Source organism: Mercurialis annua, linkage group LG5 (assembly GCF_937616625.2).
Source record: "Mercurialis annua linkage group LG5, ddMerAnnu1.2, whole genome shotgun sequence".
In the NCBI taxonomy this organism is placed as follows: domain Eukaryota; kingdom Viridiplantae; phylum Streptophyta; class Magnoliopsida; order Malpighiales; family Euphorbiaceae; genus Mercurialis; species Mercurialis annua.
Window position 1 is genome coordinate 6,353,068 of NC_065574.1, and position 17,481 is coordinate 6,370,548.

At 34.2% G+C, this 17,481-nt stretch overlaps 3 protein-coding genes and 1 long non-coding RNA gene across 9 annotated transcripts; 3 read left to right on the forward strand and 1 right to left on the reverse strand.

The window, feature by feature from the left end:
• The first annotated feature begins 337 nt into the window (after positions 1–337).
• LOC126682566 (probable inactive purple acid phosphatase 27) lies at positions 338–4,089 on the forward strand. Its single transcript, XM_050378289.2, has 11 exons — positions 338–765; positions 873–960; positions 1,296–1,559; positions 1,690–1,795; positions 2,076–2,190; positions 2,347–2,479; positions 2,745–2,932; positions 3,023–3,277; positions 3,359–3,632; positions 3,706–3,786; positions 3,876–4,089. The coding sequence occupies exons 1-11, from the start codon at positions 428–430 to the stop codon at positions 3,939–3,941; spliced, it is 1,908 nt and encodes a 635-aa protein (XP_050234246.1). The 5' UTR covers positions 338–427; the 3' UTR covers positions 3,942–4,089.
• LOC126682563 (crossover junction endonuclease MUS81) lies at positions 1,216–10,749 on the reverse strand. Of its 6 annotated transcripts, XR_007641469.2 has the most exons (16): positions 10,427–10,748; positions 10,260–10,348; positions 10,023–10,188; positions 9,797–9,922; positions 8,956–9,196; positions 8,429–8,636; positions 8,214–8,338; positions 7,926–8,074; positions 7,163–7,220; positions 6,356–6,514; positions 5,638–5,717; positions 5,070–5,307; positions 4,632–4,718; positions 4,301–4,412; positions 3,367–3,630; positions 2,712–3,268 (listed from the first exon to the last, which is right to left on the reverse strand). XR_007641469.2 is itself a non-coding variant. In XM_050378284.2 (15 exons), exons 1-14 carry the CDS (start codon positions 10,618–10,620, stop codon positions 4,302–4,304), a joined length of 2,031 nt encoding a protein of 676 aa, XP_050234241.1. In that variant the 5' UTR covers positions 10,621–10,748; the 3' UTR covers positions 1,216–1,565; position 4,301. The 6 variants fall into 6 exon arrangements, 5 of the variants coding, with proteins under 5 accessions (XP_050234241.1, XP_055961637.1, XP_050234242.1 ...); XM_050378284.2 differs by lacking the exons at positions 2,712–3,268; positions 3,367–3,630 and adding an exon at positions 1,216–1,565; XM_056105662.1 differs by lacking the exons at positions 2,712–3,268; positions 3,367–3,630 and adding an exon at positions 2,460–2,548 and having other exon boundaries at positions 10,427–10,749.
• A 670-nt stretch (positions 10,750–11,419) lies between these two features.
• On the forward strand, positions 11,420–12,231 carry LOC126680210 (uncharacterized). The gene is made up of 2 exons (XR_007641080.2): positions 11,420–11,786; positions 11,872–12,231. It is a non-coding gene; the product is annotated as an uncharacterized LOC126680210 (long non-coding RNA).
• Positions 12,232–15,765: 3,534 nt separating this feature from the next.
• On the forward strand, positions 15,766–17,431 carry LOC126680961 (protein JINGUBANG). Its single transcript, XM_050376282.2, has one exon. It carries the CDS (start codon positions 15,950–15,952, stop codon positions 17,213–17,215), a length of 1,266 nt encoding a protein of 421 aa, XP_050232239.1. The 5' UTR covers positions 15,766–15,949; the 3' UTR covers positions 17,216–17,431.
• The last annotated feature ends 50 nt before the right edge of the window (positions 17,432–17,481 follow it).

The window sequence follows — 17,481 nt, forward strand, 5'->3', positions numbered from 1 at the left end:
TAAGAAAATTTTCTATTTATAGCCATGCAAAAAATATGTGGCTGATACTATAATAACCGAAATATAAGCAAAAAGCATATATATAGACAAAAAATCCAAGAAATAAACAGTCAGGCACCTCCTCTTTATTATCAACGTAAATAATCACAACTCAGTCACGTCAAGAAATCAAATAAATCAATAAAATATATATTTAGCTAAATTCCATAAATATAGAATCCAAGCCGCTCCTTCAGGCTTTAAATCTCAAACTCATAAAAAAAATATTAAAATTTTGACCACAATTTGAACTTACCAACCAAAAACTCTCTTATTTATAGCAAATCTATATACATATACAAAGAACAAGAAATATATTAATAAATAGCATTTTTTTCTTTCTTGCCATAGCTAGCAATTTTGTATTGCTAACTCTCAATCTTTGAACATGAAACCCTCATGTTGTTCTTGGGTTTTCTTTGTTCTTGTAATAAGATTATTTTTATTTCCAAACTCATCTTTTTCGTATTCTCTGCATCCGGCTATTGTTAACTCGACGATCGCGCATGCAAACTACACAGGGATATCGAGTTTCCGAGTGCTTAATAGAAGATCTTTGCTGGAATGTCCATTTTTAAATATTCATAAGATTAAAATAAGTGTCACCTCAACGGCAAATATTAATAATGCTTACACTCTCTCCGATGAAGAATTCGTGAATGTAACCGTTAGTGGAGTTTCGCGTCCTACGAGAGATCATTGGATTGCCATGATATCACCTTCTGAGTAATTCTTTTTATTTATATATAACTATTTTGGTATATTTATAGTTTATTTTTTATATATTGCATAAATTAATATTTCGAGGTATAAAATATTGAATTTATGTGCAGCGCCTCGAGTTGTCCATTAAATAAAGTTCACTATGTAGAGACCGGTGATATTACCAGTCTTCCTCTACTCTGTCATTATCCTGTTAAGGTATGCACTCTCTTCAAGTAGTGCTTTTATTTGGAGATAAAGAATAAACTACAAATATGATTACAAATTCTGAAATTAATATTAAAAAACAGTTTTTATGCCAATTTTAAAAATTTTACTTACCAAAAATAGGAGTCGACATATTATAAATTTCATTTAGCATAAGATATTAAATAACCCCCTACTATACCCCTACTTTCGCCATTGGGTATGTGTGTCAATGTCGGAGAACCATGCGACATAGACGATCCGTCATTTAAAAGCCTTTGTAATTTTGTTGTTGGATAAATAACTAATTATTAGTATTGAATAAGAGTGTTTAAATTCATGGACAGGCCAAGTATATGAGCGATGATCCGGAGTATTTGAAGTGTAAAACAAAATGCAGCATGAAGGGCATCAATTGTTTCGTTGATGGTGTTTGTAGTGGTACACTCAACTTTCATTTGATCAATATTAGAAGTGACATTGAGTTTGTGCTTTTTGCCGGCGGCTTCGATGCACCTTGCATTTTGGCTAGGTCCGGTCCGTTCAAATTTTCTAATCCAAATGCACCCTTACATGGCCATCTTTCGAGCACGGACTCAACCGGAACATCTGTAAGTCTGAAAATAGTTGAAGATACTATAAATAATATATATAATCATAATAAAACGAATATCACTTTATAGTTTTGCGCACTTTATTAAAAATTTATAGTTCCACCGCTGTATATAATTTATGGTGTAGATGAGAGTAACATGGACTAGTGGGAGTGCAGAACCACAAGAAGTAGAGTACAATGGGAAAGCAGCGGCATCACAAGTTACAACATTTACACAAAGGGATATGTGTAGTGAGTCTCATTTCATTTCCGAACTTTCTCTTTATATAATTTGCAGTCTTAATCTATGTAGCACGGAAACAATTTTTTAAAAAAATAAATAAATGGAGAAAAGGAATTTTTTTTACAAAAATATATTATACAAATAGAGTTTCAGAATATATATAAGTCCAAAGACGGATTCGAATTGCTGAAATTTAAAACCTGATAACTTTTCGTGCAACACAAGTCTCGGAAATCAAATTAATCACATTACATACCGACGTAACTAATTATTTGTAAAAATTGATAGGTACCGCAATCCCAAGTCCTGCCAGGGATTTTGGATGGCATGACCCTGGCTTTATACATTCAGCTATAATGACTAGACTTACCCCTTCAACTACCTTTTCCTACAGATATGGAAGGTACCATATTTTTTCATATCAACCATAAAATTTTGAATTAATATTACTCAAATACGATACATCTTATAATACTAAAGATCATTTCAGTTTTGATTGAATTACATTCAATTACTTATATATGATACGTTATTGATTTTTGTTGATGATTTAATTCAGTGATTTAGTTGGTTGGAGTGTTCCAACTGAGTTTAAGACACCACCTGCCGGAGGGGCAGATGAAGTAAAGTTCCTTGCATTCGGTGATATGGGGAAGGCTCCCCGTGATGCTGCCGTGGAACACTTCATTCAGGTATCAAAGTATCCACATTCAATCACACGACCCATAATTAGGAGTCCACGAAAACCAAACGAAGTAACACTACAAAAAGTTTTGATTATTCAGTTCCATTTTGAACATGAAGAGATTTAGTTAAATTTTCATGCAAATCAAACTAAAAAACCAAACCAACTGGCTTGATTTGGTTTGGTTTAAAAACTTGCACCATTATAATTTTGATCTGGTTCGAAGTAAATACCTATCGGAGGTTAATTGCACAGTATATAAATGTATGCAGCCAGGATCCATATCAGTGATTGATGCTATAGCTGAAGAACTAAAATATGGAAATGCAGACTCCATCTTCCACATTGGAGATATAAGCTATGCAACCGGATTCTTAGTTGAATGGGACTATTTTCTACACCAAATCAACCCGGTCGCTTCTCGAGTTTCTTACATGACTGCAATGGGAAACCATGAAAGGTGACAGATTTATGTTTTTCTACTTTCAAATGAGCATTCGAACTCTCTATGTTGCTCCTATAGGATACTAATACGGAAAAACCTTTTCAGAGATTATATACAATCGGGAGGGGTTTATGGAACTCCTGACTCAGGGGGAGAATGCGGAGTTCCTTACGAGAAATATTTTCCAATGCCAACATATGCTAAGGATAAGCCATGGTATTCCATTGAACAAGGAAGTGTCCATTTTGTGGTCATGTCAACGGAAAATGACTGGTCTCCAAGTTCTGAACAGTATCAATGGATGAGAATGGACATGGCTTCAGTTAATCGCTCAAGAACTCCTTGGTTAATCTTCACAGGGTAAGTTGAGGTTCATTCAGCACTAAGTAAAGCAAATGAATAATAATTGCAAAACAAATTATAATAATTTCATAAATGCAGGCATAGACCTATGTACTCATCTGATATGTTAAGCGTGGACGGAAAGTTTGTCGTCTTTGTGGAGCCATTACTAGTAGAGTTCAAGGTCGATCTAGTGCTAGTCGGCCATGTTCACAATTACGAAAGAAGCTGTTCTGTTTCCAAATCAAAATGCTTGGCTATGCCTACCAAAGATGCAAATGGGACAGACACATACGATCACAGCAACTATGTAGCCCCAGTGCATACAGTTATCGGAATGGCTGGCTTTCGCTTGGACAACTTCCCACCCTCTGTAAGTATAATTTCCCACGAAAGATTAAGCGAATTGATTAAGCAACCTACTGACGTGACAACCAATACTACAGGTTCCAGTTTGGAGTTTGAAAAGGATATCAAGTTTTGGCTATTCGAGAGTACATGCAACAAAGGACGACCTAAAACTAGAGGTTAGTTAGTTCGCACAATTTCTAGGAGTCCGACAAAGACAAGTTCCATATGCACAACTTGTGTAACTCATTTCCATCATTCTTTGCAGTTTGTGAATTCATATACGAGACAAGTTATGGATAGCTTTCGAATCATAAAAAAGCAAAGAAGATAGGTTGGCAGATGGTTATTTTTGTAGTTACTTCAGTAGGTCTCTATATACAGTTAGCCTCTTGCTAGAGAGTAAAACTTGGTGTTTTTGTATCTGCACCAACATTATCAAAAAAGAAAGAAAGCAGTGATTTACTAGCTCATTATGTCTATGTCAGTATTATATGTCACTTGTTGTATCGACCTATCTACTATTTTCTGACCTTTAAAATGAAATTATTGATGATTGAAATGTACAATTTCAATATCAACAATTCCGCTCACCATATGATATTTAACAAACATAAAAAATGCAGAGTAATGAAGCAAATAGCTTTTGCTTACAAAAGAAATCAAGTTCCAATATGTTCAAAGAATCAATACCTCAATGGTCATTGCCCCAAACCAATCGGAAAATATTTCTACTAGCGGTGGCGCTGATGGCATTGTTACTGTGCTTCCTAAGCATCTCCTCTTGTGCACAAACGTCGCCATCCTTCCAAAGTTGGATAATCCATGCATAGTAAATAATAGCAAAATTAATGAATTACAGAAAACAAGACAAACAGCCAACTAACTCTTGGAGCCCTCTAAGCAGACAATTTAAGTTGTAGTAAATTGGTAACAATTTATCCTGTAAAAAGACCCAAGACAACTAAAACCAATTGCCCGAATCAGTCTGCTAATCAGCCAGCATTTGGAAATGAGAACTCACAAGTTGAGAATAGGCACGTGCAAGAGAGATAATTGTTGGGTACAGATCTAGAACAGCAATGGCAATTTCTTCTGTTACCTGTGGGACCTGGACTTGGAAATTGAAAGAGTTAATCAAACAAAGTATTCACCTCTAAGTCACAATATATAACCCAAGTATATAGTTCACTAATCAAACGTTAATTCATTTATAGGTGCCTATGCAATCTTTCTGGCCCCACATGTATGGGTCCTACATTCAGGCTATTCAAGAACTAAGGCGGAAAATAAGAATTAAGCATACATCAGCACTGTGGCCCCTGATAAAGTTGCGTAATAGAGCCATAACTTCTCTAAATTGGGCTTTTCTGTAAGATTAATTAACCTATAAAACTTCCTTCCTAGAAATATAATTGATTTAGTCAACCCCATGATCCACACCAACAAGAAAAGTAAGTACCTGCATGAGCTGAATGGCAAATACATCACTGACTGTCATCTTCTCCAGGTCTTGACACCTTTTAATAAATTCATCAAAAGGAGGACAGACCTCGTTGCATTTGGGCTTATCAGCAGGTAGCTGCGAACGATAATACAGAGCAATGGAATGAGTTAGATATCCATACTTCTTGAGTGTATCACGCAAGCAACTTGTTCTCTGCACATCAAATCCTTCCAGAATCTCTGTTGTAAAACAGCTGCATATAACAGAATTATAAACAGATAAGTTGTAATGAAAATTGAACACAAAAGTACTTGCAGAAAGGTGAACTTGTTCTAAACCACCAAGGTAAACTTGACAACATAATCTTCAATGCCCTATCTCATACGAGTCTTGACTTTATCATTCAAAACCATATTTCCATTTATCATCATTACTCACTCAATAGTTCATAACAGGCATCTTCAGAATAATTGCAATGACATAAATCACATAACCCAGAAATATCCAATCAAAAGATCAAGAAGAAAGTTACAACATAAAAAAAAATTAAAATGAGGCTGTTGGGATTAAAATTAATGCTTACGCTGTTTTGATACTTTCAGCTGCTTCACAAAAATTTGGATCGCCTTCCACAAGATATATCAGCTTCTTAAGTCCGCATCTCTAGTGACATGAAAATTAGCACCCCAACATCACTATGAAATATTATAACCACTAACCAGAACAAAATGTCACGATGTAACACAATTTTTCTCTTACTAGAACCAAACTCAAAGAAATCTAATTTTGAAAATAACGACCCACACCACATGTTAAGCGTGTTTTTTCATTTTCACAAGCTGTATCCATACAAATCTGCAAAAGACACAACAAATATGCTATCCTAATTAATTGTTACCATCGTGTCTTCTCATTTTCATTTCCGTTTTCATATTAAACAATGATATGAGAATATTCTGATAAATGGATAATAACATACATTTTTAAGAACTCAATGAAAAAAATGAAGTTGCTCTCATTAACCAAATTAGGGAATTACAGATTCATGCACTAACTTATTATCCTCGGGCATTGGTCAAATCCATGCTGTCTGCTTTATTGTCTTGTTATTTAGGAGTGAAGTCATTAAAGAATTAAAGAAATGAAAAATCAAGTTATCCAATAGGTTTACACTTAGGTTTTTTTAAAGGAGATTATAAATTTTGTAGTTTGATAAGTCGCCAGAAAAGTGCAATCAAAGGAAACAAAAAAGCAAGACTGTTATTGAAGATAAAATAAGAAGAGAGAAGTGAAAAAGATACCAGAAGTCTTAGTTTCTGATCTTTATAACGGTGATCCCTGATTGAAGAGCGCAAGTCGTCAACTTTTTTCCTCTCAACTATAAAATCTAGAACATATTCACTGTGGTGATACTTATGGCGAGCTATCCATATTCCATCTCCAACAGGTAAGCGCCTAACCTGATATGGAAAAGTACAATGTACATGGAACAATCAATCATCTATAATAAATAACCATGGACATTTCAAAGAACAAACAGCTGGAACCAAACCAAAAAAAGACTCCCTATTCCCAAGTTTAGGGCAGAGATCCAGAAACGAAAAAGAGCAGAAGCTCTAGCATGAAACTGGGATAAGTTCTATATTTCTCAAATATTGCATCTTCAAAACAAACAGAGACAAACCATTTCTTTTATCCTCTTGTTGGAATAATTTCAGCATGTCCAGTGAAAAGCACGAGTGCCAAGAAAATCACCGAAGAAATTGGCAGCGCAACTAGAACACTTGTTTCTGTCTATGAAATCACTTCTGAATTCTGATTACAAACTTACAGCTCTCACACATAGACCTTATGAGGCTATTCCAGGCAAGGTCCCTCCAAAATTCTAAGTGTAGAAGAGTGGTATACAGCAACTATAAAATATACAGCAAACCACAAAATATAGCAAATGAATTAACAATGAGCAAGAACATGACTGGGTATCCAATTGATGTTATATTAAAATTCACACTTCCATAGTTATTCTACTCTCAAGAACAGTTTAACAATCCTTTCCCACGACAAACTTCCAAAAAAAAAGACATATTTAAGGGATCAAACAGGCTTACCACTATTTTGATTTTATGTTCTTTACAAATGCTTTCGATAAGTTTACTACGCTTTGACCTGTCAGAGCAACGATAATGCATATATAAGGCAAGGGAACAAGAAAAGGAGTTCAAAAATAATTTAATATGATGTGTATAGAAAGGAAGAATCACCAAAATAAAACCATACAAACTGGCAAGGTTCCATCCAAAAAGGTGAAACATCATGGAAAGCAACGGCCAACAGCAGAGTAAAGAGTATGAAAAAATAATGGCTACATAAAATCTGGTATCATTTCATGCACAAAAGTTCATTTGCATATTTCTTACACAAAAGTTACATTTTCAGAACTTTCAAGAAGATTGCACATCCCTAATATGTTTTCTTTGCTTTTTTCTCACCCCTATTTACACCTTACATAACAAAGTCTTTCACAATCACAATTTTTTTCCTAATCACACCAAGAGATATGCATACACTCAGAGTAATCAAAACCAGACTCAATATTATTCCAAAAATAATTTTATAAACATATACCACTGATTTTTTCACATAACAGTGTAAATGTGGCATTTCAAGAAACACTTAGTCGTGCAAAAAAAAAAACAGTCGAGCTTCATCGTCATAAGAAAAGAGTGTATAGTCATGTTTCACTAGGACAAGAGACCATTTTGGAAATTCCATAAAAGAAAATGCTTTTTATAAATTGTTCATGCACAACTACTGGTTAAGATCCTACATCAGAAAACATAATAAATATCCCTAGTGAAGCTAAGTACTAACCCCTGAACAGCAAACTGCTCTCTGTCATCCAATACTAAGATTACTTCATATAAATCCTCAAATCTTTCACCTAAGCTCAGAGGTGGCATGCTTAAAGTGTTCAACTTTGCTTCTAGACCATCAAAACTTGACTTTTTCACATGATAATCCTGCGAGGAAAAGGGAAGTAACAGCTAGATAATGCACTGTTACCTGAGGTAATTGAACAAGGTGTATTGCGTTTTTCTAGAAGACGAAATAGCATTCCACAGTAGTGATAATAAAAATATATCAAGTCTGAGCACATACCGATGATGAGCATGTTCTCAAGGAAAATGAATCAGGTGCAGAGCGGACTGAATATGAATCTGATGTTTTTCCATCAGCAGAAGTTAAATCCATTACACTCTCATTACCAACAAGATCCATTTGACCTGATTGACTATAAAGGCTCCAATCAGAAAATGACTATTTTATTAAATTAAATACTAGTAATGCCAACATTTACAATTTAAGTTCATTACCATTTACATATTTACAGGTTGTTGTCGTCAACTGGGAATGCTTTCTGAAACTCTGAGACTCTGAATGCAGACCATAAACTTCATCTTCTCGTAGACGACACAAAACTGACGGCCAGAGAGATGAAATATCCTTGTTCGGAGCAGTTTCTTTTGAGACTTCAGCGAAAGCATGGAGAACCTGTTCCTTAGAGTATCCCATGCGTAAAAACTACAAAATAAGAATTCTAAATGAGAACAAATCAAAACAGGTAGCAATCACAGGAAATATAAATCATGTACTAACTTTAAAAATAATGATAAGCAAGGAAAATCTTTGCCAAAAATACAGTAATTAGTCTTAAGAGATCATGCATTCAAGACAAGAGATGGAATTAAAGAGATTCTAAAAACAGGGACTTCTAAATGCACAAGAGTAGAGGAGGAGGGTCATCAAAACTGAATTCTTAAGATGTTGCTGATGTATGCTCTCAAACTGAAGTATAAAAAATGGAAGATTATTATTTAACAAGAAACAATAGAAGGCGCACCCTCTGAAGAGATTCAAGAGGAACATCTATTGGTTTCTTCTGTCTGCTTACACCAATAGATGACGATGTCACTGCTCCAGCTAAGTCAGAGTGATTAGATTCTAGATTTGATGCATTCTTCATGTCTGCATCGGAAGGCTCCCCCACAATAGCTGAAAGGGAAACCTCTCTAGGATCTGGCAGACGAGATCTCATGAGGCATTCACGAGCTGCTTCATGTCCTTCCTCAGTCAGCATGAACCTGGCAATACCATTTGCATGTAAAATGAAGGAACAAACATTTGTATGTACAAGAACCAGATTATTCATCGTGATTTCTTTACATGTGTGAAATATAATTGGCTAGATCAGATTGACAAGCATATGCATATAATGCAACCCTGTGGCAGCTCCTTATAGAAAGAATGCCTTCAAAAACACGTATAATAGATGCACATATTTGACTGTTCTATAAAATTTGTATCAAAACTCATTCATAAACAACACAAACATGGGCAAACTCTGAGCCAAAAATATGGGAATAAATATAAGTTAATCTAATCTAACCTTGTAGAAACTCTATAAATCCCGAGAGTGCTTGACCAAATGGAATTCATCTTACACATAACTAACTGAATTGTGTCAAAATACAAAACATCTTTACTTATAAGTCACTTGATTTTTTTCCATATTCTATTCAGCATAAAGGTATTCACATCTCTAATAAACCTTAGTTAATGTGATTAATCTATCCTAAACTATATTTTCTAATAAAAAATTAAATTGTAACACCAAAAGTTGACATGAAAGAGATCATGGGCCACATATCAGAAATAACAAAACATGCAAAATAAAAACCTACTTAGCTGGGCAACTTGATTTAACAACCAATCCTTTGGTTATCAATGTTTTCATGCAACTCCACCCAGTATACCAGTCCCGAGGAGAACTTCCAAATTGTGTCTGTTTTCCTCTCCCTTTGTCAGGCCTATGAACAGAAACAGCATTCAACCATCAACCCATATCTACTTCCATTAATTAATTAAATAATCAATACGCAATTTAGAAAGTAGCAATAACCAACATACATAATAGGAGCTCGAGATAGCCCACTTGCTTCAGCTGCATCTATAAGTTCCTGCTTACGCATAAATTCATTGCCATCTGAAGTCTCCCTGTAGAGGGTAATTAGTAACGCATATGCCACGGAACTCTTTTGAGGCATGTATCGTTTCGCCTCCTTCCCTTTCTTAACTGAAAAATTAAACTGTACATAATTAGAAAATTAAAATAAAACAAAAACAAAAACAAAAAAACTTAAAAACCTTTGTCGGTCAAGTCTTCTAGTTCGGAACTTCCATGATCACTATTGAAAAACCCCTGCATTAGCTTCAGAATCCATTTACCGATACCCCTATGCCACAAATAACACCAAATTCAACGAAAAAAATAGCAAAAATGAAAATTGAATAAGTATGGAATTTTAGCATACTTGATTTGAGATAAGTCCTTGAGATTAGTGATAGGTGAGTTTGCAGTGCAGACACTGTTGTAAGCTTTAGAAAGAGTTGTGTCTAAGTTGTCAGATATCCCTTTTGGTTTATCGGCGATTTCTTGCCTTTTTTGCAGCATGTACGCCGCTAATGGTTCGTTTTCGGGGCACGTTATCCGTTTCTGGTTCTGCATTTTGTAAAAGAAGGGTGAATTTCTACAGGATCATTGATTTGATTGGGGAATTGAAATGGTTGGGAATTAGGGTTTTGTTTTGATTTGGAGTGGCAGAGAGAGAAACCGCGCCAGGAAGTTTGAAAGTTAAAATTGATTTACCCATGTGGATCGAGCCGAGCGTTTGGGCTACAGAAGGATTACTTGGATTGGGCTCTGGGTGATCCAGTGTATTTTAATGAATGTTTATAAAAAAATAACTAAAAATAAATGCAGAATTAACCCTAAAACTATAACTTAAAAATTTACATTTCAATGTTCATTGAAGTTTATTTATTTTTTTTACTTTTGTATTTTGGTTTCTAATCCAAATCTCATTTCAGCATGAGTTTTTTAAAATAATTTGAAACAGATTTTTAAAAATAATTTACAATTATTTTTCAAAAAGTAAAAAGCAGTTTCGAAAATAGTTTTCAAACAGTTCTTTTGAAATAATTTCAATAGACTTTTAAACATAGGCTTGCAACTATATTTAAAAATAACTTTCAAAAAGATTTATAACGGTTTTAAATGATAACTAAAAATTACCTTCTGGCAAAAAAATGATAACTAAAAATAAAATAAAATTCAATATTTTTATACATTTTGAGTATTAAAACAAAAAAGTAAAATAATACAGTTCTAAAATCGGAAAATTTTGTACAAATTAATTTAGAAATGGAGTACTTTCAAAAGAAAAAGTTAGAAATAGGATAATTTTTTACAAAAGTTTTAATTTTAATCCTTCAATTTTGTACTTTTCTTTTTCATTTCATTTTTATCTAAAAAGGTAAAATATGTTAAAACTCAAAACTCTCTTATTATCGGCTGTACTATTAAAGTAGCAAGTATTTGAGATAACTCTCAACCGTTGATCCTGCTGTCTGATATAATCCTCTCAATCATTGCTTAATCGCCACGTGTCAAACATATCCAATTCAAACCGGCTTTTACCGGTTACTATTTTATAATCTCGAAACTGAGCTTGGGACTCAATCACGCGCGTTAACACTTTTCTATTCCTCAGTCGCTCTCCTTATCCCTATCTGAAAGTATTTGTCCGATTATTTCACTCTCATTTTAATCAGTTGACTGTTAAACTAGAGCTATGACTGCAGAACAGGATCCGAATGCTTCGGTGTTCAACGGTAGGCAGTGTTATTAATTAATTAGCAGGGGAGTACGATGTAATTAATATATACATCTGATCTTTTTAGGTTTTTGATTATGCAGATGCTGTAATGAAAGAGTTGATGAATAAGGAAATTAGATCCGGCAACTCTCCGGCAAAGGCGGCGGCAGCTGAATACCGGATTAAGGCAGTGAGTGTTCCTGCTTCACCTAGACGCATTCGCCAAATTCATCAGCCTCGTTGAAATATTTAGATCTGCAAATTGATTGAGACACAACTCCAGACTTTTGTTTGTTTCCAGTTTATCTGTTTGTACTTGTACATATAGCTCGTGAACTGTGTGTTTGTGGTATTTGATTTAAGGTTGTGATTGTCAGGATGTGATATGTGTTGGAAAAATGTTTTGCAACTGCAAAAGCAAAATTCATAGCAGATCTACTTCTTGTCCGACCATTTGGTTACTGGCTGTGTGCATTATTCCATTTTTTGGTTTAATTTTCATTTGAAATTTATGAACTAGTTGAACCGATCAATTGACTGATTTATTCCGGATAGATTTTCCCATATTCATAATGTTATTCAAGTGGTAAGCGGTTAGGTATCGCTTAGACAAAGTCTCGGGTTTGAGTCTTGTGAATGCAGAAAATCCCCACTGGTAGACTCACCCACTATGTCAGGTGCCAAAATTATTTTTTTATTTTATTTCTACTTTTATAATAATTAATAATAAAATAATTCGACTATTCAGTTAATTAAACTAACCAATCGAATCAAACAATTATTTTAGTTCGATTACAATTTAATTCGGTGAAAATTGAAACAATTGATAACGGATAATACGATTCGGTGATCAAACTGACAAACGCACACCCTAACTGGGCCTATTACTCACACTTACCGGAACTTAGCCTTTCTTTGCGAGTCTAGCGATGCGGATTTCAGAATGTAGTGATCTGCATCTTCAACACTTGACAGATAAGAAGTTGACCAACCAAATCGAGATTAATTCTTGTTTTTTATTTTATTTATTCTCTCTTTTAGGGGTGGCCTTAGCGTAACAGTAACCATATACTCAATTCTACAGGTCATGGCCACAGTACTAGTAAATTGTTAAAGCCATCCAACCAACTACAAATACCCTACTCCAAGTAAACAGTATCATATAGCCTGTCGGGGGAAACTGTAATAACACTAATCGATAATTTTTTTCATATCAATCATAACATAGTTCAAATATCGGAATCTATTATTTTAAGGAAATTTATATTTTCGACCAATTCCAACCAGAACGAGTGCACGAATATGTGAGTAACTCGGCCATTGTAGCTAGTGCCTTGACGCTTAATCACATAACTGAAACAGCTCAAAAGTGTGTATTATTAATTTCTTCCTCTTTACTTAGCAACATATTTATTCCTGTTTTTTGTTCATGAGAACTAATTATGCTAGCAAATAGCCTCCTTGTTAGAAAGTCAAAAAAAGTTAATCAAACATTAGTACTTTTTCCATAAAATTTGGGGTGAAAATATATATTTCACAAACATCTTATTTTGTACTAATTAATTACTAAAAGGTACCCAAAGATTGCTTTATGAGCAACTTCCATAGACAATTCTACTCTTTACAGCCCATGTGATGTAGTAGAATATTATATAACGGACACATGAGTTTTGTTCTTTATTCAGATTTCCAACATAATGACCGACCACATTAATTTAATTATTAATTAATTAATCAGTACTAAAAAGAATAGAATTAGGTAGCGGTGGCGATTATTGCTGCAGGTGGGTTCAGTTGAGATTGCAATTAGAGTGACTAATGTGAGCTAATCATAGTAGTATTTAATTAAAACATATTTAAACCAAAATTGAAGGAAAATATGTAGTTATACTATATGAAAAAGTAGCTTTGGAGACGACTTTTGGGGTGCTCAAGATGGGTACAAAGGTTTGGTACATACAAATTTAAGGATGAATGTCTTGTCCAATGTTTCTGCTATAATTTGTTGTTGTTGATCCCACATTGGATTTTATTAATAGTACTATGTATGAAAAAGTGGCATATAAGCTTCCAACATTTGACTTATTGTTCAATCAATGAATAATTTTATTAGCCAAATTAAAGCAATTTTGTTTCACTAGTTAATTAGTTAGTCCGTCATCTCTATTTATATGTTTTACATTATACTCATAATTTTTTAATGTGATCACATTTGTTATTCAATAATTGTTCTTTTAGACTCGCCAAATTTACCGGAGATAACGGTCTTGTCACATTCTAATTTTTTATTTGGAGTCACCTTATATAAAAAAGAGCGACAGACCTGCCAAATTCACCAGAATGACGGACAAATCACTTTCTGACTTTTTATCCGGAGTTATCTTATACAGAAGAGAGCGATAGATTTACCATTTTTTGAATTGTTTATACTCTTCGATAGATTTACCATTTTCTGAGTTTTTTTAATACTCTTCAAACTTTTTATCCGGAATTACTTTATTTCACCGAGCCGAATCAGATACTCCTTGTTGGACAACAAAATACAATATATTAAGAATAAAGGGTCAACGCGCCCCCTAAACTTGTGACACATGTTCATCTAACCCAATTTATACTTTTTTGAGCAACTAACCCCAAAACTCTTCATTTTTGGGTCAAATAACCGCATAATTATATTTTTAAAACGCGTAAAATACAAATCGAAGGTGAGGGATGCAAAAAAAATAATTAGATACTCCCTTAATTTTTTGCGATATAATTATCTTAAATCTATTTTTTGAAATAAAAATATAAATTATGGGATTATTTGATCTAAATATGAAGAGTTTATGGGTTAATTGCTCAAAAAAATATAATTTGGACTAGATGACCCCGTGTCATAAGTTCAGGAGGCGCGTTGATCCTTTGTTCAATGTATTAAAGACTATGTTTATAAGTCCTGAATAAAACAAAAATTGTGAACTGGAATCACATCAAATTTAAAATCAAAAATAATGAATTAATCCATCCTCTCCCATTAATATATTCTAAATTACACTCAAATTTTTCTAATGTTGAATTTTCATCTATCCAGCAATTATTCTAAGCCTCAAAGCTCAAATCTCAATTTAACTGGACTGTAAATTTTGAAATGTTAGTGGCAATAATTAAATCTTTATTTTATGTGCAAAACAAAATACTAAATATTTAAGATATAAGTTGTTATATATATTAAATTCTACTACAAGCTTTAAAGATGCACAATTGACAACATTGACTTTAGTTGTAAAAAACACAACGGTTATGAAAATTAATCACATCATTCCTGTTAACACTTACAACGAGCTATAGCGTCTTTGATCATTGAATATCCGAGTCATAAATATAAGATAAAAATCTTGACGGGTCTCACCACGCCCATGGTGAACCATGCGTAAAATCCACAAACACACGGAGTTAGCTCGAGTAATATATACTGTAAAATCTGGATATCATACTCATAAAAAAAACTAAACTTATATTAGCAATTTATCTATTTCACGTTTGTTTAGCAAATAAGAAAACAATTTTTTTTTCTATATCTATTAATCTAATTGTAATTTAAAAAAATCTAAAATTAAATATGAGTTTTAAATTATTAGAACAAAATGAAAAATTAACATTTATTCATATAAATCAATACAATATATCTAAAGTTGAGATTTTTAATGCTCGTTTAACTTGTATAATTATATTATAACATTATACTATATACTATATATTACATTGGTGTATTGCAAAAATAATGAGACAGAACCGTTGTGTCAATAAATTATCTATAAGACATTATAAATAGATGATTCACACCATCTCATGCATTTTTCATAAGAAGAATGATAATGTTCCTAATTATATTTAGAAAAGATAAATATCAAATTTGGTTATTGGTGAATAAAGTGTTGAGTTGGCATGCCATGAGTGGTCAACATACACCCAAATAAGCTACTAAATTTTGATGATCCAACTGCCAATATATTCAAAGTAGCCGTTACACCTCTATCCCATTTAAATATACCCACCAATAGGAATCCCTTAACCTCAAGAAATCCCTGTCCCTCCCTTTAATTATCTCCGCTCCAGCTCCCCTCTTTATCTTTATTTCTTATTCCCTTCATCTCTCTAAATCAAGAACAAACCAAAAAAATTTATGATCATTAATTAATGGATCAAGAATATTCCTTGTCTCACATCTTTGCTATTAACCATTTCATAACACCACAGTTTAATTCCTCAACTCCATTATTATCAGCCCCCATGTCCACCACCACCACCACCACAAGCTCCGCCAGCAGCGAGGTCAGCAACGACAGCCGGCCGCCATCGTTCCGTCTTGATCTTCAAGATTGTAATATAAGAAAATCTTTATCTGGTTCTTACCCGTATCGCTCTCTAGCAGTACTCTCCGGCCATGTTGGCTCCGTTTCTTGCTTGGCTTTATGCGGGGAGTTTATCTTGAGTGCTTCGCAAGGGAGAGATATTATAGTGTGGCAACAGCCTGATTTGAGACTGTTTACGAAGTTCGGACAAGGGGACGGGTCGGTTAAAGCTTTGGTAGCTGTCGGAAACAGGGTTTTTACTGCGCATCAAGACAGTAGGATTAGGGTTTGGAAGGTTTCGAGAAGCTCGGAGAATGTGTTTAAACTTGTCGACACACTTCCAACTACAAAAGATTATGTCAGGAAATTCATGAAGCAGAGTAATTACGTACAAACTAGGAGACATCATAAGAAACTGTGGATCGAACATGCCGACAGTATTTCTTGTTTAACGGTTGATAACGGTTATATTTACTCTGGTTCTTGGGATAAGAGTTTGAAAGTTTGGAGGGTATCGGATTTGAAATGCATAGAGTCGATTAAAGCTCATGATGACGCCATTAATGGAGTTGTAGCATGTAATGGAGTGGTTTATTCAGCTTCAGCAGACGGGAAGATTAAAGCGTGGGGGAGATCAAAGCAAGGGAAAATGAGCTCTCATTGTCTGAAGGGGATTTTGCAGGGACAGAGAGAGAACATTTCGGTTAATTCGGTTGCGGTTTCGGATGATGGGAAGTGGGTTTATGGAGGCGGGTCTGATGGGTATGTGATGGGATGGGAAAAGAGCTGTGATCTTGAACGGTGGAGATTGGTTTCGGAGACGAAGGCACATGATATGGCGGTTTTGTGTATGTGTTTGATGGGGGAGTTTTTGTGTAGTGGCTCAGCTGATAAGAAAATTGGGATTTGGAGAAGAGAAGCTTATGGTAAGCTTAGTAAAGTTTGGGAGATTAGTGGTCATGAAGGGCCTGTCAAGTGTTTGCAGGCGTCGCCGAATAGAGTTGGCGGCGGTTTCTTGCTGTATAGCGGCGGTCTCGACAAGAGTTTAAGAGTTTGGTGGGTGCCTAAGCTTAACACACAACAAAACTCTGTAAAAACAGAGTATAGATGACAATTCTGCAAGATTCTAATTTTCAATTTGTGTTATAGTTTTGTTAATTGAGATCCAAGTGTGTGGAATATAGGGAATTGAAGAGTGAAAGGTTTTGTTTTTGTTTTTTTTACCAACATTTTAAATTTTGTTATACTTTTGTTGTTTACAGGATGAAGATTTGAGTTTGTATTACATGAAATTTTTTGTAGAGAAAAGAAATTGAAGGATACAATATATTTAGTGGTGTGAATCATTTTAAATTTTCTTAAATCATACTTTAGACT

Coding starts and splice junctions, on each gene's coding strand:
- LOC126682566 (XM_050378289.2), top strand. CDS start 428: ATGAAACCCTCATGTTGTTCTTGGGTTTTCTTTGTTCTTGTAATAAGA. Junction 961..1,295: donor TCTGTCATTATCCTGTTAAG/GTATGCACTCTC, acceptor ATTCATGGACAG/GCCAAGTATATGAGCGATGA. Junction 1,796..2,075: donor TACACAAAGGGATATGTGTA/GTGAGTCTCATT, acceptor AAAAATTGATAG/GTACCGCAATCCCAAGTCCT.
- LOC126682563 (XM_050378284.2), bottom strand. CDS start 10,620: ATGCAGAACCAGAAACGGATAACGTGCCCCGAAAACGAACCATTAGCG. Junction 9,923..10,022: donor CTATCTCGAGCTCCTATTAT/GTATGTTGGTTA, acceptor TTCTGTTCATAG/GCCTGACAAAGGGAGAGGAA. Junction 8,637..8,955: donor CTCTTGAATCTCTTCAGAGG/GTGCGCCTTCTA, acceptor CTTATTTTGTAG/TTTTTACGCATGGGATACTC.
- LOC126680961 (XM_050376282.2), top strand. CDS start 15,950: ATGGATCAAGAATATTCCTTGTCTCACATCTTTGCTATTAACCATTTC.